The 21,745-nt window shown below is 42.7% G+C and overlaps 1 protein-coding gene across 1 annotated transcript in view; it reads right to left on the reverse strand.

Annotated features, from left to right (window-relative positions):
• Nucleotides 1–21,745, reverse strand: part of OCA2 (OCA2 melanosomal transmembrane protein) — a 154,551-nt gene that overhangs the window by 68,022 nt on the left and 64,784 nt on the right. Inside the window, exons 9-11 of the mRNA XM_075535554.1 lie at nt 5,517–5,588; nt 4,700–4,765; nt 2,324–2,380 (exon numbers count right to left, since the gene is read on the reverse strand). Of these exons, the coding sequence (XP_075391669.1) occupies nt 2,324–2,380; nt 4,700–4,765; nt 5,517–5,588 (195 nt within the window). The remainder of the gene's footprint in view (nt 1–2,323; nt 2,381–4,699; nt 4,766–5,516; nt 5,589–21,745) is intronic.

A 21,745-nucleotide genomic window follows, 5' to 3' on the forward strand; every position in this document is an offset into this window, starting at 1 on the left:
GGTGAAGTAGAAGCGCAGCCAAAAAGAGGAAGACTCTCAACAAGATGGATTGACACAGTGGCTGCAACAATGGAATCAACCATAAGAACAATTGTGAGGTGGCACAGAGCAGACGTTGTCTTTTTCTGTTGTGAAGAGGGCTGCTGAGGTCACAACCAATTCTATGTCACTCAACAACAGCAACTTCGGGTTAAAATATGCTGATTGTGTTCTTCCTTTTTGGTTTTCTAACTCTAGGGCTGTGCACATTTTATTATAATATTTTAATGTTATAGTATTATATAATATTAATATATAATATATTATTATATAATATAATAATACATTTTACTTTATCTTCTGTCCCTTGAAAAGTTCTGTTCAGCTCTATGACTTCATAGTTTTTTCTGTTTGCCTTAGCTACTCTATTATGAAGAGCAAGTTTCAGGATCTCTTCTGATATCTACTTTGATCTTTTCTTTCTTGCTTCTTAATGACCTTTTGTTTTCTTCATGAATGATGTTCTTAATGCCCTCCCACAACTCATCATGCCTCCTGTCATTAGTGTGCAATGTAGCAAATCTGTCCTTGAGATGTTCTCAAAATTCAGGTGGGATGGACTCAAGTTCGTATTTTGGCTCTCTTCAACTTGTTTTAACTTTCTTCAGCTTTAACCTGAAAACTTACATATGAGTCACTGATGGTCTGTTCCACAGTCAGCTCCTGGCCTCATTTTAGCTGCTAATATTAAATTTCTCGATCTCTTCCCACAGATGCAGTCAATTTGACATCTGTGTATTCCATCTGGAGAAGTCCATGTGTATAGTTACCTTTTGTGTTGTTGTAAAATGGTACTTACTATGAGTAAGTCATTGGTCTTGAAAAATTCTAGCGTGCAATCTCCAGCTTCATTCCTATCGCCAAGACCATATTTTCCAACTGTGGTTTTCCTCCTTTTTGAAACATTTGCATTCTAATTGCTCAAGTTGATCAATGCATCTTGATTGCATGTTTGACCAATTTCAAGCTGAAGACTTTAGTAGAATTCTTCAATTCCTTCATCACTAGCTTTTGTGGTTGGTGCATAAATTTGAATGATCATAGGATTGATTGGATCTCCTTGAAAGCAGATAAATATAATACAACCACAGACTGCATTGTACTTCAAAACAGATCTTGACGTTTCCTCCGTGAGAACGACTGCAATGCCATTCCTCTGGAATGCGTCATTCCCAGCTGAGCAAACCAGATATTTTCTGACTCAGAATGGCCAATCCAGTCCATTTCAGTTCACAAGTGCCTGGAATGTCGATTGTTATGCATTCCATTTCATTTTTGACCACTTACAATTTTCTTTGACTGAGATGTCACACATTCCAAGTTCTAATCATTTCTTCTCACCTTGAGCAGTGTGTGCCCCAACAGCAAATGAAGACTCCCTTCATGTCACCATGGTCGACTCTCGTTTGAGAATGTAGCTCCTCCTCAGTCACACTTTGAATGCCTTCCAACTCACAGGATCTATCCTCTGGCAGTATCTCTGATAGTGCTATGCTTCGTTCGGCCTTTAGTGCCTGACAGTGTTTCAAAACTATGCATACGTTTTCAATGGCTACTTCCTCCCAAGTGGGCAGCCAGGTTCTTCTTCCTAGTCTGTTCCTAGTTTGGAAACTCTGATGAAATCTGTTCCCTGTGAGTGACCATGCTGGCATTTGAAACACCAGTAGCATAACTTCTAGTATCAATACTGGTGACATCGCTTCCAGCATCATAGCATCACATAAGCCTCCACAGTACAGCCGACTGACAGAGAAGTGGTGGACCCTGAACGATAGAACCATGCATGAGCCTTTGGTCCTTCTGGAGCCCAGAACATGCGGGTGAGCTTTAATTATGAAAATTAATATGCTCGGTGTTTAGAAAGCTATAACAAAAGTTACTTTACCAACATGTAATCACAAGTTGATGCCTTGATATATTTACCTATTGTAAAATGTAAAACAATTTTGATGTGTAGCTTTCAACTTGACAATTTAAATATTACACAAACACTCAATCTCAGTATTCTTCTCCTTGATCTCCATCTCCAGAAGTTGAAAGTTTTCAAGAATCTGAAAGTGTTTCTGTGTCATAGTATTTATTACCACAGCAACTATATCCAGATATGCAGATATGATTTTGAAAAGAAGGGCTCACTCACTACCACTGAGTCAATTCTGACTAAGGAGAAGGCAAGATTTTAAAATATCTTCTTCAATGGTAGTTATTTATTAAATATGCAATTTCAGTAGAAAATGTATATTAATTAAATAATATTACTTATTAAATACTACATTAAACCTACCTTTAAAGCACAATAATCAAAAAATCCGGTTTCTGAAAATATGGCTACTAAGATCATCTATAAGAGAAAAGAGATTAAAAAATAAAAACCAAAACAGAAGATAAGAAGAATATTTGAGCCGAGCAGTGTGCCACAGCGGGTCAGGGTGACATTGCAAATTTGAACCATGCCAGGAGAATCCTCCAACCAATAAGCTGTGTATCTCTTGCTGACAGGTCATCATTTCCTCATTTCATCAATGCCTGTACTTCAATTTTAACACCTTTCAATTTTCTCTCAGTAGCACTGGCGGCACAATGGATTAAGCCTTTGGCAACTAACCAGAAGGTCAGTGGTTCAAAACCACAACCCACTCCACTGGCGCGAGATGAGGCTTTATGCGCCTGGAAAGATTTATATCCTTTAGAACAATTCTATTCAGTCCTATAAGGTCACTGAATCAGAACTGACTCAACAGCAGTGGGTTTTTAATTTTCTGCATCTTGTAAAGTTATTGTGATAAGTCAATAAAAATATAAATTAGAGTACGTGATAGATTATAGATTTTTTTAATTTAAAGTAGACTATATAAAACATTTAAACCCTGTGAACCGCCTATCTTACCTAAGCTGGTCTTTATGTCCATTCTAATACTATATGGATGGTGTCCATAGAACTTGGTGTTTCTGCTAACACTAAAAGTCCCAGGCCAATGTTGAGTGACAAGCAGAGCCCATGTGGTTCTGCGGGTAATGAGGCAGTGCTTCCAGAAGCACCCACAAAACCACGGGAAGACAGAAGACCGGATCTGCATCCTCACAGTGCTAGAGTATCGAAACTCCCAAGGATTGACTGAAGTTATTCAATTAAGAAAGAGGCTCATGAAATTGTTCTTTTAATTTGTTCCTTTAAAAAACAACAAACACTTCATACTTCCCTCCATTCTGCCATACTTCATCCCCAAAACAGTGCAGGGCTAGGTTGGGCGATTGAAGCCTAGGATAGGATAGCAGGCCTTGCACTCTACCCATCTCCTTCAAATTAGCTACCGTCTAGACCCTTGGCAAACGCTACAGGGCATCAGCACACTGAGCTGTGACTGTCCCCACTTTAGCCTGCATGTTCTACAAGGAAGGGAAGAGCCCGTCAGGGTGCAGTACAGCACATACAACTGTCCTCTAGTTTTTAATGCCCACCCCCCCACTATCATGACCTCAATTCTACCTTACAAATCTGACTAGACCAGAGCATGTACACTGCTACAGATAAGAGCTTGCAACACAGGGAATCCAGGACAGATAAGCCCCTCAGGACCAACTACGAGAATTAAGATACCAGGAGGGGAATGGGAAGGTGGGGGAGGCAAAGGGGGTACCCAATCACAATGATCTACATATAACCCCCCCCTTCCTAGGGGTATGGACAACAGAAAAGTGGATGAAGGGAGACAGCGGTCGGTGTAAGACATGGGGGGGGGGATTTTTATAAATTATCAAGGGTTCATGAGAGAAGGGTGGGGAAATGAGCTGATGTCAAGGGTTCATGTAGAAAGAAAATATTTTGAAAATGATGATGGCAACATATGTACAAATGTGCTTGCCACAATGGATAGGTGTATGGATTGTGATAAGAACTGTAAGAGCCCCCAATAAAATGATTTTTTAATAAAAAATAAATACCAAAAAATTTTCCCTCATAGCACACCATCTTGGTCACATTTCTCACAACGCACAGCTGCTGTGTACAGAATGACCACTTGATAACGTCAGTAACACACACACACCAAGGGATTATTTCTTCCTTAAATGCTAAGTGTTCGGGGGGAGGGGGGGATGAGGAGCGGATGCCAGGGGCTTACGTGCAGAGAAAATGTTTTGAGAATGATGAGGGTAGCAAATGTACAAATGTGCTTTATACAATTGATGTACGTATGGATTGTGATGCGTTGTATGAGCCCTTAATAAAATGATTTTTTTAAGTTAAGCATTCTTTCCTAATCACCAAACTTTTTATATTGATTTTATGAGTTATTTCATTTTATATTTTAAAGACAGAAACTCGCAATAACTTTAAGTTTTCTAGATGGCAAATTTTTTCACCAGCAAACAGGTTTTAGACATAACTTCTATACCTGACTAACTGGGGCTTCCTACTCCCATAAACTGTTTCACAGGGGGAGCTTTACCCTGTCCTACAGGGTCGCTATGGGTCGGCATCTACTCGATGGCAGAGAGTTTAGAGTATGAACAACCGTTTGATTCCTTCCCAGAAGAAGTTAGCTAGGCACATGCTAACACATGTCAGGCAAGCCCCAGTTGTGAATCAGTAAGATGTCTTTAACAGAGTGACAGAGCAGCAGCAAAAGACATAGTCGTTGTTACATTAGTCAGCAATTACCATGCCGAACAGGAGGGCCAGGGTCTCAAAATCAATCCACTCCACCACATGGCTGAGGCTAGGTCTCTGTAATAAAATATAAATGTGTCACTTAGTTAGATGCTCATTCCTACACTCATAACAAGCTGTAAAGACATTCTGCCTCTTACTGCAGACAAATCATTAGCCCTCAGCTAGAACCGCACCGCTTATTTGCCACGGAGGCATGATTAAAACACCCCTCCAAAATACCGGTGGCTGAGTCATTCCTCATGAAAAGCCTGCACAAGAGTATTGACTGCTTTTTCAAAGACCCTGTTTCTGATGAGTTCATGGAATCCCGTCACCCAGACACAGGACCGACCTTGTTAGTACAGCCGGAGTGGTGTCAACTCTGCTTTCATCGTTGGCACAGTGGCCTTCAAATGAACAATAACTTGAAGGAAAGCCCTTTTTCCCCCTGGATTTCAATGCACTCTGCCTCCCCACTCTCATTTCTCCCTCTATGCTTTGTGGAATAAGGAAAGAATCATTGCCCCATTCTGATAGGGAGGATAGAGAGCGCTGAAACTGTACTGTCTTAAAGATGGCTGGGGAGAAAGGGTCCAGGCGAGGGCATCTTCTTATATCATGAACCTTTCCTCAGGTATACGAAAAATGGGAGATCATATGGGTGCAAGGTAAGTAAATTAGATGAAAAATATTTTCAGGATAAAATGCTCAAACCTCCAGCATGGTTCCTGGAGGAAAATGTGCAAAGTGCTTATTAAGGGTGAGAAATATCAGATTAAGTTTAATTTCTAGGATATCTCTGAATGTGACATAATTTAAAACTTACATCACCAATCACAGCCAATGCTGCTAATGCTGCAAGGGAGCCTAACATAGCCGCCAGTGTTCTGTGAATGATCTAGAAAGAAATTGGGAGAAAATTATGCACTGGGTTCACAAGGGATTTAAACAGTAGCCTGTGCCTATAGGGATATCTGTCTCTCTCTGGACTCTATAGCATGTATATTAACAAAATCAATACATCAAGGGTTAATTTCAGGGTCTACACTACCCACCCACCACAAATCTGCCTTTTAAAGAAATTCACTTTTATTTTCTAAGCAACTGAATTACCTACCTTCTGTAGAAGGGTGCATGAAGTGTGCTCTCCGAAGAACCATGCAGTCAGATACAGTGCATTACAAGGTGGATTAATGCCGATGTAGTTAGATTAAAATTTAACAGCTCATTTTTCTCTGTCCTGATCTAATTTAAATTTGTTCTTGTGTGTAATATTTTCTGATTTCTTTTTTATTTAGCTTTCTCTTTCATTATTCCTGATGGTTTTTTGTTTTGCATGTTTTTTCTGTACATGAAATCCAGAACAAGTCAATCTGTAGAGACTGTAACGGCATCAATAGTTTCTCAGGGTTATGGCATGGGAAGTTGGGAGAAAAGGGGAACTAATAATAATGAGTACAAGAAACAAGAAAATGCCTAAAATCTCCACTACTGATTGTGGTCATGATTGCACAAGTCTTTTTCATATGCTTAAACCCTTGAATTGCATGATATGTGAAGTATATGTCAATAAAACTATTTTTAAATGTATACATTAAATGCTTAATCTAATTAGGAGTTGAATGCATCATGGACTCATGAACATATGTTTGTATTTATTCAAATAGAGGTGAAGTTTTAAAGACAAATTCTGAAGAAAGGGAAGCATTGACACCAACTCTTATTTGCTACTTGTGTCTCCAGGGCAAACCTGCCGTGAATGTATAAGTCAACGATGTCCATCCATACAGGGAGTCACACAAAGAAATACTTAGGTTAGCCTTTCCACCTTCTAATACTGGCAGAGTATTGTTTTCAATAACTTACCAAATTATGCAAATATCAACACAAAACAATTTGTAACATTTTGTCCACCCAAGAAGACATCTTTATGCCCATTAAAGACTAACTTCTTGTTCCCATCTTCTTAACAGCTTCAATCCATGAAGAAGGATTTTTCAAATTTTCTTTAATTTTCCTCAGCAATATTTTATAATGCTCAGTTTAAAAATCTTTCACTTCTGGAGGAGGGGGAAGATGGCCGACAGGGACACCCGCATACTCTGAGAGCTCCTCCAAACAAAGCGGGATTGGCGACCAGGTAGCTGAATAGTAAGAGTCTGGTGAGTGAAATATCCCCCTGGGACAGCACCCCAGTCCTACCCCACGTATTTGTCCAGAGCAGGGGTCTAGGTGAAAGAGGACCGGACTAGTGGGACATCTCTGGCCAGTAAGCTGCCATGAGCTCACTGGCGACCGGCTTAGGCTCCATCCCCAAACCCGACGCCAGCCCAGAGCCGCTTGCCTGCCCTGCCTACTCCAGCGGCCCACTCCCCACTCCCTATCGCGGATCCCCACTGGGAGAGAAGCTTTCCTCTCCCGCAGTTCCCCTCTCCCCACAGGGCAGCGATCTGCCCTCGGGCCCACGTCCCTCCCTCCATTCATCCAAGCTCAGGGGAGCGGACCCGCGGGTTGTCTGGCGACCCCCACGGGGGACCATCCACCCGCACCGCTGCCGCGGACCTCTCCACCTGCCCTCCGTGCGCCGGCCTCCCACCCCCGCCCGCCCCCGCCAGCCCCTGGCAGCCTAGCGCCAGCTCCACTCCTGGCGGGGACCCTGCGCTGAGCACTTCCCGCCAACAGGAGCCATAGCCCAACCCGTGCCTGTCCCGGACCCTGAGCTTCCGCGGAGCGCCGCGCCCCGCGCTGCTGAGTCTGCCCACCAAGGGCCCCCCCCTGCACAAGGCACAAGAGTAGGTGCCCTCCCCAGGGTGCTGCGGGGACCCCGGCGGCCGCGACTCTGAGCCTGAGCAGAGGAAGGGTGCCATTGCCCCCTGCGGTTTCGCGCCAAGCCTCCTTTGCCGGCGCCATTACCCCCTGCGGTTTCGCGCCAAAAGGGCGGAGAGCGAACACCATTGTTCCCTGCAGTGTCCCGCAGCTGCCTGCGCAGCTATCCAAGGGGCCTCCCCGCACCCGCTCACAGCCCGGGCAGATCAAACACTCCACCTGCAGTGGAGCCTGGGTCTCGGCTTTGCAGTCCCTGAGGAGCCGTCAGTGAGCTCCAGCCAGCTCTCACCACCTGGGGCCCTGTTGGGTCCCCAGTGCCAGCCCTAAGCCTGCCGCAGCCCGCCCCAGCCACCCCAGGAGACGGCACAGTGGCCTGAGCCTCCACACAATAAGGTTACTCCTGTCTCCCAGAAGCATGGGGCCTATTAAAGGATCAAGGAAAAATCAACAGACCACATCACTCCCAACAAAAAAATCAGAAAAACGAGGCACTTTAACAGACCTAACGTCACTCATAGAAGAAACAGATATAGATCAGCCACAAAAGGAAATCTTCAGAACTCTGCTTGCAGTAATACAGGAGCTAAGAGAAGCAAACCAAAATAAGGATGCAACGATAGAAGGGATGAAATGCACAATAGAGGGGATGAAGTCCACAATAGAGGGGATGAATACTATCCACCAAAAGGAACTGCAGAAACTAACAGAGGAGGTAGCAGAGGCCACACAAAAGGTCACAGAAGCTATATCTAGGCTTGAGGAGGCTGAGAACCGTATAAGTGAACTCGAGGACGCTCAAACCAAACGAAGCAAGCGAGAAAAACAATCAGATAGGAAAATTAAAGAAACAGAAGACAGCCTGAGATCAATGACAGATGCTATGAAGAGGAATAATATTCGAATAATCGGTCTACCGGAACACAACATAACACACAAATCGACCGCCAAGATAGCAAAGGAATTCCTGGAAGAAAATTTCCCCAACCTAACAAAGGAGAATCCGACTCTCATACAGGAAGCAGAGAGGACGCCGGCTAAGCTAAACACCAAGAAGAACACGCCAAGGCATATAATTGTAAAATTATCCAACTTAGAGGAAAAAGAGAAAATTCTACGAGCATCAAGAGAAAGGAAGACAGTCACATACAAAGGAGCGCAGGTAAGGTTATGCGCAGACTTATCAGCAGAAACCATGAAGAGGAGGAGAGAATGGAGCAACATCTTCCAAAAACTGAAAGATGAAAATGCCTCCCCCAGAATCCTATACCCTGCCAAGTTATCCATTAAGATAGAGGGTAAGATAAGGGTCTTCCAGGACAAGGAAGAACTCAAAAAATATACTGCAAGTCACCCGACCCTGCAGAACATACTGGCTGACTCACTATGGCCAGAAGATCAAGCTCCAACTAGAACCACCAGGAGACCACCATATAGCCCATCTCCATCTAGAAGCCAACATGCCAGCAACACGTACCAGGACAACACGGTCTCAGATGGAAAAGAGGACAGGATAGAAACCCTCCACTCAAACGCAGTACACTGATATGAAGGAAGATAGGCAAAGACCCAAAACACAAAACAGAATATGGCAAACATGAAGCCAGAGATTGTAATAATCACTTTGAATACAAATGGGCTCAATTCATATGTTAAAAGAAAGAGGCTGGAGGATTGGATTAGAAAACATAACCCATCAATCTGCTGCCTGCAAGAGACACACCTTAAGCAAGCAGACAAGCATATGCTGAGAATAAAGGGCTGGCAGAAAGTTTACCAAGCAAATGGTAACTCCAAGAAGGCAGGAGTGGCTATCTTAATCTCCGACAAAATGGATCTCAAGATCCAAAACATAAAAAGAGACAAAGAGGGACATTACATAATGCTCAAAGGCTCAGTAAACCAGGAAGCAATAAGCATACTGAATATTTACGCACCTAATAATGGTGCGGCAAATTTCGTCAAACAAACTATTAAAAAAATGACAGAAGAAATCACGGAAACAACAATAATAGTGGGGGACTTCAACACTCCACTATCAGAGAAAGACAGGTCACAGGGAAAGAAGCTCAGCAAAGAGGCCAGAGAGCTAAACAATGTAATTAGGCAACAGGGCCTGATAGACATCTATAGAGCCTTTCATCCAAAAGCAAAAGGTTTCACATTCTTTTCCATTCCACACGGATCTTTCTCAAGAATAGATCACATGCTGGGGCACAAGGCCAGCCTGAGTAAATTCAAACACATAGATATTATCCAGACGTCTTTCTCAGACCACCATGCCATAAAGCTGGAGATTAATAGAAGGGCACCCAGAAAAGCAAGGGCCACCAATTGGAGAATAAACAACGATCTCCTGCGACATGAATGGGTTAAGGTCCAGATCAGAGAGGATATCAGGAAATTTCTAGAAACTAATGAGAACGAGCATACAACATATCAAAACTTATGGGACACTGCAAAGGCAGTTATCAGAGGTAGCTTGATATCACTGAATGCATACATGAAAAAAGAAGAAAGGCGTATGACAGATATGTTAACACAAAACCTCCAACAACTAGAACAGAGTCAACAGAACTACCCCTCCAATAGCAAGAGAAAAGAAATAATAAAAATCAGGGCGGAGTTAAACCAGTGGGAAGACAAAAGAACAATGCAAAGGATTAACGCAACTAGAAGCTGGTTTTATGAACGAATTAATAAAATTGACACTCCCCTGGCAAAGCTTACCAAAGATAGAAAGGAACAATCATCAATAGCCAGGATGAGGGATGAATCGGGGGCAATAACAACAGACCCCAATGAGATAAAAAGGATAATCACAAAATACTATGAAGGTTTGTACTCTAATGAATTCAGAAACCTGGAAGACATGGATAAATATTTAGAAAAACAATCTATCCCTAGATTATCTGAGACAGAGATCAAGAACCTCAACAAACCCATAGCGAAGGAAGAAATAGAGAGTGTCATCAAAAACCTACCAAGGAAAAAGGCCCCAGGGCCAGATGGCTACACAGCAGAATTTTACCAAACATTCAGGGAAGAGCTGACACCGATCCTCCACAAAGTATTCCATAACATAGAAAAGAACGGCAAGCTCCCAAACTCATTTTACGAAGCCAGCATTACTTTGATACCCAAACAGGGAAAAGACCCCACAGGTGTAGAGAATTATAGACCAATATCTCTAATGAACATAGATGTAAAAATCCTTAACAAAATATTGGCCAATAGAATACAAAGGAACATCAAACATATCATTCACCACGACCAAGTAGGATTCATCCCAGCGATGCAGGGATGGTTTAACATCCGAAAATCCATCAATATCATACACCACATCGAGAAGAAAAAGGATAAAAACCATATGATAATATCCATAGATGCAGAAAAAGCATTTGACAACATCCAGCATCCATTCCTAATCAAAACACTCATGAAGATAGGATTGGAAGGTAAGTTCCTCAAGCTCATACAAGCTATCTATGAAAGACCAACAGCCAACATCATAGTCAATGGAGAAAAGACAAGAACAATACCACTGAAAAAGGGTACAAGACAAGGATGCCCCCTGTCCCCTCTTCTATTCAATATCGTTTTGGAGGTTCTGGCTAACAACATAAGACAGCGGAAGGACATCAAAGGGATCCAGTTGGGAGAGGAGGAGGTGAAACTATCGTTATTTGCAGATGACATGATCCTATACATTGAAGACCCCCAAAACTCCACAGTTGGAATACTTACAGCAATAGAGGAATACGGAAGAGTAGCAGGATACAAGGTCAATAAACAGAAGTCGGTAGGGTTTCTATACACATCGGACAGGGCCATGGAAGAGGCGATTAAGAGGGAAGTACCCTTCACAGTAGCCAAGAACAAACTGAAATACCTAGGAATATACTTAACAAAAAATACTAAAGACCTATATAAGCATAATTATAAAACCCTATTACAGGAAACCAAAAGTGACCTTCACAAATGGATGAAGCTCCCCTGCTCATGGTTAGGTAGGCTGAACATAGTAAAGATGACAGTTCTTCCTAAAGCACTCTACAAGTTCAATGCTATACCAATCCAATTACCATCAACCTTCTTCAAAGAATTGGAAAAACTGACCATCAGCTTCATATGGAGAGGGAAGAAACCCAGAATTAGCAGAGAACTCCTCAAGAAGAAGGACACAATTGGAGGACTCGCCCTACCTGATTTTAATGCCTACTACACAGCTACAGTGGTCAAAACAGCATGGTACTGGCACAATGATAGACACTCAGACCAGTGGAAAAGAATAGAAAGCCCAGGAGTAAAATCATCAGCATATAGACAACTGATCTTCGACAAGGGTCCCAAAAACGTCAAGTGGGAAGCAGATGCCCTCTTTAATAAGTGGTGCTGGAAACAATGGATATCCACATGTAGAAAGTTGAAACAAGACGTCTACCTCACCCCATGCACAAGAATACACTCAAGGTGGATCACAGATCTAGAAGTCAAACCCCAAACCATCAGGACCATTAAGGAGGGAATCGGGACTAATCTCAGAGCACTGGCCCAGGGAGCACATAGGCTCACTGCAACAGGGAAGGGGACACACACAGGTGATCTGGAAATCGACAAATGGGATCTAATAAGAATAAAACACCTGTGCACCTCGAAAGACTTTGCCAAGAGGGTGACAAGGCAACCCACAGACTGGGAGAAGATTTTTAGTAATGACACGTCAGACAAAGGGCTCATTACTAAAATCTACAACACCATCATGACCTGCAAAAAGAGGAAAACAGTTAACCCCCTAAGGAAGTGGGCAAAAGAAATGAGAAGAACTTTCACTAGAGAGGAGATCAATATGGCCAATAAATATATGAGAAAGTGCTCGAAGTCCCTTGCCATAAGAGAAATGCAAATCAAAACAACCATGAGATACCACCTAACACCCCTCAGGCTAGCTCAGATCAGTAAATCAGAGAGCAACAAGTGTTGGAGGGGCTGTGGTGAAATAGGAACCCTCCTCCACTGCTGGTGGTCGTGCAGATTTGTACAGACACTGTGGAAAGCAATCTGGCGATACCTAAAGAAAATGGAAATTGATCTACCTTACGACCCAGCCATCCCTCTACTGGGCATATACCCGGTTGAAGCAGCAAATAAAACACGACCAGTCATATGCGCTCCAATGTTTATTGCGGCACAATTCACAATAGCAAAGACTTGGAAACAGCCTGTTTCCATCGATAGACGAGTGGATTAGCAAACTTTGGCACATACACACAATGGAGTATTATGCAGCACTAAAAAGCACCGATGAGCACATGAAACACGTTATTTCATGGGAAGAGCTGGAAGGAATTATGTTAAGCGAGGTAAGCCAGACCCAAAGGGACAGGTACAACATGAGTCCCCTGAGGTAAGTACAATCAGCATGACAGAAATGGGGCATTAATCCACCCAAGGGGAGGGTATGGTTTATATCGCCACAGGGAAAGTGGGACCAGACTTCAACCCAGTGTCGCAAGGTGTGAATGCAATATCCCGGCGTGGAGGACGGAACCGGTGGAGAGGTCTGGGAGGCTGGCCCCAGCACCATAAATTAAGTGGATTCCTGCCCCTCCCCCGAAAAGAACTTGTTCCAAAGGACGACATTGACCCTGCAGCTATGGGAGATGGACATATTTGATCAGAGCACACGGGAGCAGATGAAGGGGCAGGAGGAGAGAGTGGAGCACAGCCTGGCCCACCAGGCCGTGATGATGATGTTCCTGAGTAGAGCAGCCAGTCCACAGAGAGAACAACATGGCTGGCCCTACTATGAGACATGATGCCCCTCAGTGACTAAGGGCGATACAGGGGACAGCACCGGAGACACAGTGTGGGAATTGCACCTGACCTGATCCCACCACACCGAGGCAAATCACTGGGGGAGTGCAGCGGAACAGCAAGGGAATGGAGTGGCAAGGTCCCCAGGGAATGCTGAAAGTGGACTTTGGGGCCAGGGCGTGGTGCCCCAACAGACTGGACTGGAAAACGCTCCTAAGGGCCAGCAAAGATCCCTGAACTAACTACAAGCTTTTCTCTTATGAACTGTTTTGTTCTGTTCTTTTTTCAGTGGTTTGTTTTGGTTGTTTTGTTGTCTGGTTGTATACTGTTGCTTTGTGTTCCTCTGTATAGTTTTCGTGCATGTTAGTGACTCCACAGGTCTGTCTGAATAGGACAGGCTGGATGAACTATCTGGATGAAAAACAACGGGACCGACAGTTCCGGGGGGACTTGGGGTGGGGGGTAGGGGGGGTAAGGAAGTGGTGTTAACAAACCCAGGGACAAGGGAAAAACATGGGACCCCAAAGGGTAGAGAAGGGGCAGTGGCAGGCCTGATGGGAAATGATCGAGGGTAAGGTTGCTTAGAGAAGAGGTATACTCTAGCCCAGGTGGCGATGAAGCATGGTAGTAGGGCAGGAGGAAGGTCAAGGGAGATGGAGGAAAGAGCTAGGAGTCCAAGGGCATTCATGGAGGTCTAGACAAAGACATGTACATGCAAATATATATAGGAGGTTGGGGAAATAGATCTTTGTGTCGATATTTATAGGTCAAGTATTAAGGTGGCGGAAGGACCTTGGGCCTCTACTCAAACACTCCCTCAATGCATGAATACCTTCTTTTATTAAATTGGAACTCTATGATGCTCACTCTCCCGACACAACGGCTGGAGCCAAAGTGGGTGAACAAGTAAATGTGGTGAAGAAAGCTGATGGTGCCCGGCTATCAAAAGAGACAGTGACTGGGGTCTTAAAGGCTTGAAGATAAACAAGCGGCCATCTAGCTCAGAAGCAACAAAGTCCACATGGAAGAACACACCAGCCTGTGTGATCGAGTGGTCCCAAAGGGATCAGTTACCAGGCATCACAGAACAAAAAATCATATCAGTGACTGCACACCTCCATGATAGGATCGCTGAAGACAAATGGGTGCACAAGCAAATGTGGTGAAGAAAGCTGATGGTGCCCGGCTATCAAAAGAGATAGTGTCTGGGGTCTTAAAGGCTTGAAGGTGAACAAGCGGCCATCTCGCTCAGAAACAAATAAGCCCACATGGAAGAAGCACACCGGCCAGTGCGATCACGAGGTGCCCAAGGGACCAGATATAAGGCATCATGCAAAAAAAAAAAAAAAGATATAAGTGTGTGTATGTATGTGTATATATGTGTATATGTATATATGTATGTGTATATATATATTATATTAAATGAAGGGGGAAGTGCAGAGTGGAGACCCAAGGCCCAAGTGTCGGCCAATGGAGATCCCCTCATAGAGGGGCCTAGGAGAGGAGATGGGTTAATTAGGGTGTGAGGTAGTATCGATGAAGAACACAGCTTTCCCCCAGATCCTGGATGCTTCCTCCCCCCAACTACCATGATCCGAATTCTACCTTGCAGGGCTGGATAGGACAGAGGCTGTACACTGGTACATATGAGGGTTGGAGGTACAGGGAATCCAGGGTGGATGATACCTTCAGGACCAAGGGCGTGAGGGACGATGCTGGGAGAGTGGAGGGTGAGTGGGTTGGAAAGGGGGAACTGATTACAAGGAGCCACATGTGACCTCTTCCCTGGGAGAGGGACAGCAGAGAAGGGGGGAAGGGAGACCCCGAATAGGGCAAGATATGACAAAATAACGAGGTATAAATTACCAAGGGCATATGAGGGAGGGGGGAAAGGGGAGGGAGGGGGGGAAAAAAAAGAGGACCTGATGCAAGGGGCTTAAGTGGAGAGCAAATGCCTTGAGAATGATTGGGGCAGGGAATGTATGGATGTGCTTTATACAATTGATGTATGTATATGTATGGATTGTGGTAAGAGTTGTTGGAGTCCCTAATAAAATGTAAAAGAAGAAAAGAGAAAAAAATGATTAGGGCAAAGACTGTACAGATGTGCTTTATACAGTTGATGTATGTATATGTATGAACTGTGAAAAGAATTGTATCAGCCCCAATAAATTGTTAAAAAAAAAAAATAAAAAAAAAATAAAACTCTCTCTTATACATGAAAAAAAAAAATCTTTCACTTCTGACACTATTTTCATTATTAAAGATCTTATTATTTTGGTCTATCATGAAATTAATTTTAATTTCTGATTTCTCAGAACTTACATATAAAACACATTATAATTTTTCATTTTTATATTGAATCTTGCAACTTCGCTGTACTTGCTTATGTTTTTGTACTTGTGCGGTTAGTTACCATCCAGTTGATTGTGACTAATTGCACAACAGGATGAAACCCTAGCCACTCCTGTGCTAGCCCTACAACAGTTGCTATGTTTGAACCCTTTGCTGCAACAACTGTGCCACTCAGGTTCATTGAGGGTCTTCCTGTGCTTTACTGACCTCCCACTTTACCAAGCATGATGACCTTTCACAGGGACCAGTCTCTCCAAATAGCATGGCCAAAGGATATAAGATGAACACTGACCACCCTCACATTGAAGATGCATTCTGGCTGTACTTGCGCCATACAAATTTGTTTGTTCTTCTGTCAGTCCCCAGGTACTTTCAATATTCTTTACCAGCACCATAATTCAAGTGCATCAATTCTTCTATGGATAACTTAAGCTTAGAAATTTCTGCATAGAGATTTTAGTCATATAATCTTCAAGCAATCCTAATCTTGGATAAAATTGACCTCAAAGTGAAAACCATAAAAAGAGATAAGGAGGGACACTATACAATGCTCAAGGGAATGGTAGACAAAGAACCACTAAGCACTTTAAACATATATACCCTGAATGAGAGACCTGCTGAATACATCAACCAAACACTCCAAAAGATGGAGAAAAATAATCACAGCCTCAATAATTATGGTGGGTGACTTCAATTCACTGCTCTCTGAGAAAGCCAGATCACAGGGAAAGAAACTCATCAAGGAGGCGAGAGATCTAAACACGACAATTAGACAGTTTGACCTGATATATATTTACAGAACTTTTCATCCAAATACAAAAAAATTTCACATCCTATTCAAGTCCACAGGGCACATATTCAAATATAGACCACATGCTGGGACATAAGGTGAATCTACATCAATTTAAGCACATTGATATCATACAGACCTCTCTCTGACCACTCTGACATAAAGCTGGAAATCAACAAAAAGAAGCCAAGAAAATAAGAGTAAACAATTGGAGGATGAATAACTCTCTATTGCAAAAGAAGTGTGTACTGGCACAGATCAGAAATGAAATTAGGAAATTTCTAGAAACCAATGAAAATGAGAATATGACATACCAAAACTTATGGGACACAGCAAAGGCAGTTATCAGAGGAAGTTTCATAGCAATATACACACACTTGAAAAAGGAAGAGACTCATGACTGATATGCTGGCACAAAAGTTACAACAACTAGAGCAGAGTCAGCAGAACAATCCTACTAATAGCAAAAGAAAAGAAATAATAAAAATCAGGACTGAGATTCAGGAGAGGGAAAATAAGAAAACTATGGAAAAATTAATGCTGCTAAAAGTTGGTTCTTTGAAAGGATAAACAGAATCGACAGACCACTGGCAAACTTAACTAAAGGAAGGAGGGAACAAATTTCAACAGCAAGAATGAGGGATGAAAGAGGGGACATTACAACAGACCCTAATGAAGTCAAAAGGATAATTACATAGTACTATGAAGGATTGTATTCCAATGAATTCAACAACGTAAAGACATGGACAAATTCTTAGAAAACCAATTCCTCCCTAGACTATCCCCAAAGGAGGTCAAAAATCTCAACAGTCCCATAGCAATAGAACAAATAGACAAGGTTATCAAGCGATTACCAACAAAAAAATCCCCTGGACCAGATGGCTTCACTGGAGAATTCCATCAAGCATTTAGGGAAGAAATAACATCAATCCTACACAAACTCTTCCAGAACATAGAAAAAGACGGCCAACTTTGGAACTCTTTCTATGAAGCTAGTATAACCCTGATACCACAACAAGGCAAGGATCCCACAATAATTGAGAACTATCAACCATATCTCTAATGAACATCGATGCAAAAATCCTTAACAAAATACTGGCCAATAGAATACAAAAGTATATAAAGCAAATAATGTACCATGACTAAGTGGGATTCATACCAAGAATTCAGGGATGATTCAACATATGACAGACCATTAGTATCATTTGCCACATTAACATGAATAACTCTAAGAACCACATGATAGTATTGATAGATGCCCAAAAAAAGCCATTCAGCAACATCTAACACCAATTCCTGTTTAAGACACCTGAGAAGATAGGAATGGAAGGAAATTCCTCAAGACAATACAAGCTATATATGAAAAACTAACAGCCAACGTGGTAGTCAATGGAGTAAAGACTAACAGAATCCCACTGACAAAGGGGACCAGACAAGGATGCCCCTTGCCCCCACTCTTATTTAACATCGTATTGGAAGTTTTAGATAACAGCATAAGGCAAAGAAAAAACATCAAAGGTATTCATCTGGGGAAGGAAGAGGTTAAACCATCATTTTTTGCAGATGATATGATTTTATATATGGAAAATCCCAAAAGCTCCACAGGGGAGTACTAGAAGCAATAGAGGAGTTTGGCAGAGTGGCAGGATACAAGATCAACAAACAGAAGTAATCAGACTGCTATACACATCGGATAAGACCACAGAAGAAGAGATCAAAAAGGTGGTACCCTTCACAATAGCAAACACAAATTGAAATATCTAGGGATATGTCTGACTAAAAGGACAAAATATCTATATGAAAAAAACAACAAAACACTATTACAAGAAACCAAGAGTGACCTTAACAAATGGAAGCATATCCCATGCTCGTGGATTGGAAGACTCCATATAGTAAAGATGTCAGTTCTACCTAAGGCTCTATATAAATTTAATGCAATCCCAATACAATTACCCTCATCCTTCTGCAAATAAATGGAAAAACTGTTTACCAACTTCATATGGAGAGGGGAGAAGCCCAGAATTAGCAGAGAACTCCTCAAGAAGGACACAGTGGGAAGGCTTGCTTTACCTGACGTTAGCACATATTATGCAGCCACAATTGTCAAAACCACACGGTGTTGGTACAATGACAGATACTCAGACCAATGGAAAAGAACTGAAAACCCAGAAATAAAATCATCAGCATACAGACAACTGATCTTTGATAAGGGCCCCAAAAATATCCAATGGCAAGCAGATGCCCTCTTTAACAAGTGGTGCTGGAAAAAAATGGATATCTACCTGCAGAAAAATGAAGCAAGACCCTTATCTCACTCCATGCACAAGAATAAACACAAGGTGGATCACAGACCTTAAAGTTAAACCCCAAACTATTAGGGCCATCAATGAGGGAATTGGGACCAACTTGAGAACTTTGGCACAGGGAATACATAGACTATCAGAAATAGGGAAGGACACAAACACAGAGGAGGCACAAATTGACAGATGGGATATACTGAAGATAAAATACTTGTGTACATCGAAAGAATTCACCAAGAGAATAATAAGAGAGCCCACAGACTGGGAAGACATCTTTAGCAATGACACATCAGACAAGGCCTTATTACTAAAAGCTATAATACTCTACTAGGTTCCAAAAAGAAAAAAAACTAATTGCCCACTGAGGAGGTGGGGAAAGGACCTGAACAGAAGTTTAACAGGGGCAGAAATCTGAATTGTCAATAAAAATGAGGAAATGTTCCCTATCTTCAGTCATAAGAGAAATGCAAATTAAAACAACAATGAGGTACCACCTAACACCTTTAAAGATAGTCCAATTCAAAAAATCAGAGAGTGACAAGTATTGGAGGGGCTGTGGGGAGACAGGAACTCTCATCCACTGCTGGTGGACCTGTAAGTATGTACAGCCATTATGGAAATCGATCTGGCGATATCTAAAACAGATGGAATTTGTGTTACCATACAACCCAGCAATCCCCTTACTGGGCATATACCCAGAAGAGACAAAAACAAACCAAGGACAGACATCTGTGCTCCAATGTTCATTGCGGCACAGTTCACAATTGCAAGGAGCTAGAAGCAACCCAAATTTCCATCAACTGACGAATGGATTAAAAATTGTGGTACATACATACAATGGGGTACTATGCATTGCTAAAAAGCAGTGATGAATGCATGAGGCATATCGTCACATGGGAAAAACTGGAAGAAGTCATGCTAAGCGAAGTAAGCCAAGCACAAAAGGTTGAGTACAACATGAGTCCATGGAGGTAAGCTTTTTTTTTTTTTTTAAATGCAAAAGTGGCATGGGGAAAAGGCGACTGTGTACAAACATTCCTAGGGTGAGGTCCAGGTAGTATGGCAGGGGCCAAACCAACTCCAGGGATACATATGGTAGCCAACTAAAAAGGAAGTAGAAAAGGAAAAAAATATTAAAAAGAAATGGGTAGCGGGGGCACAGGGCACTAACCCACCCAAGGTGAGGGTATTGTTTATATCTCCACAGGAAAAGAGGGAACAGACTTCAACCCGGTGCTCCAAGATGTGAATGCAACATGCCAGCATTGAGTAGGGAACCAGTGGAGAGATCTGAGGGGGGGTGGCCCCAATCCCAACTATGTGGACACATGCCTTCCCCCTCAGAAGGATTTACTTCAGAGGACAGCATTGAATCTATAGCTCTGGGAGAGGGACATGTCTGACCAGAGCAAAAGGGAACAAATGAAGGGGAAGGAAGAGAGCGGAGCACATCCTGGCCCACCAACCATTGAGGATTATATTCCCCCTCATAGCACTGAAAATACACAGAGGACCACATAGCCGGCCCCACTATGAGACATGACATCCCTCACTGTGCCATAGCCCTACAGAGGACAACACTAGAGATACAGTGTGGGAATTCTGCCCAATCTGATCCCACCACAGCGAGGATAAACACTAAGGGCATGAAACGGAACAGCAAGGAGAACAGAGCAATGAAGTCCCCAGGGAATACCAAATATAGACTTTTGGGCAGGGCTTGGCCACCCAACAAACTTGACTGGAAAACATGCCTAAAGGCCAACAGTCTATGAACTAACTACAAGCTTTTCTTTCTTGTTGTTTTGTTTTGTTTTTATGTCATTGGCTTGTTGTTGTTTTGTTGCTTGGTTTTGCTCTTTCTTGTTTTTGTGCATGTTATTATAACCGTAGGTCTGTCTAAATAAGATAGGCTGGATGAACAATCTGGAGGAGAAAACAATGGGACTGACAGTTCTTGGGGGACATTGGAGAGGGGGAGGGGAGGAAAAATTAGTGGTAACAAACCCAGGGACAGGTAACAACAAGTGATCCAAATCGGTGGTGAGGAGGGTGTAGGAAGCCGGGTAGGGCACGATCAAGGGCAATGTAATGGAGAGGAATTACTGTAACCCAAATGAAGACTGAGCATGGATAGTGGGACAAAAGGAAAGTAAAAGGAAATAGAGGAAAGAGGTAGGAGGTAAAGGGCATTTATAGAGGTCTAAATACAGGCACTTACATATGTAAATATATTTATATATGAGGTTGTGAAAATAGATCTATGTATATATATATTTATAAGTGAAGTATTAAAGTAGCAGATGGATGTTGGGCCTCCACTCAAGTACTCCCTCAATGCAAGAATACTTGGTTCTATTAAACTGGCATTCCATGATGCTCATCATCCCGACACAATCGCTGTAGACAAGGCTGGTGCATAAGCAAATGTGGTGAAGAAAGCTGATGGTGCCCGGCTATCAAAAGATATAGCGTCTGGGGTCTTAAAGGCTTGAAGATAAACAAGCAGCCATCTAGCTCAGAAGCAACAAAGCCCACATGGAAGAAGCACACCAGCCTGCGTGCTCACAAGGTGCTAAAGGGATCAGTTATCAGGCATGAAAGAACAAAAAATCATTATCATTCTATACTCACCTCCGTGATACAATCGCTGAAGACAAATAGGTGCATAGCAAATGTGGCAAAGAAAGCTGATGGTGCCCGGCTAACAAAAGATATAGCATCTGGGATCTTAAGGGCTTGAAGATAAATATGCGGCCATCTAGCTCAGAAGCAACAAAGCCCACATGGAAGAAGCACACCAGCCTGTGTGATCATGAGGTGTCAAAGGGATCAGGTATCAGGCATCAAGGAACAAAAGAATCATATCATTGTGAATGAGGGGGAGTGCAGGGTGAAGACCCAAAGCCCATCTCTAGGCAACTGGACACTCCCTTACAGAAGGGTCATGGGGAGGAGATGAGTCAGTCA

Source organism: Tenrec ecaudatus, chromosome 17, assembly GCF_050624435.1.
Source record: "Tenrec ecaudatus isolate mTenEca1 chromosome 17, mTenEca1.hap1, whole genome shotgun sequence".
Classification (NCBI taxonomy): Eukaryota; Metazoa; Chordata; class Mammalia; order Afrosoricida; family Tenrecidae; genus Tenrec; species Tenrec ecaudatus.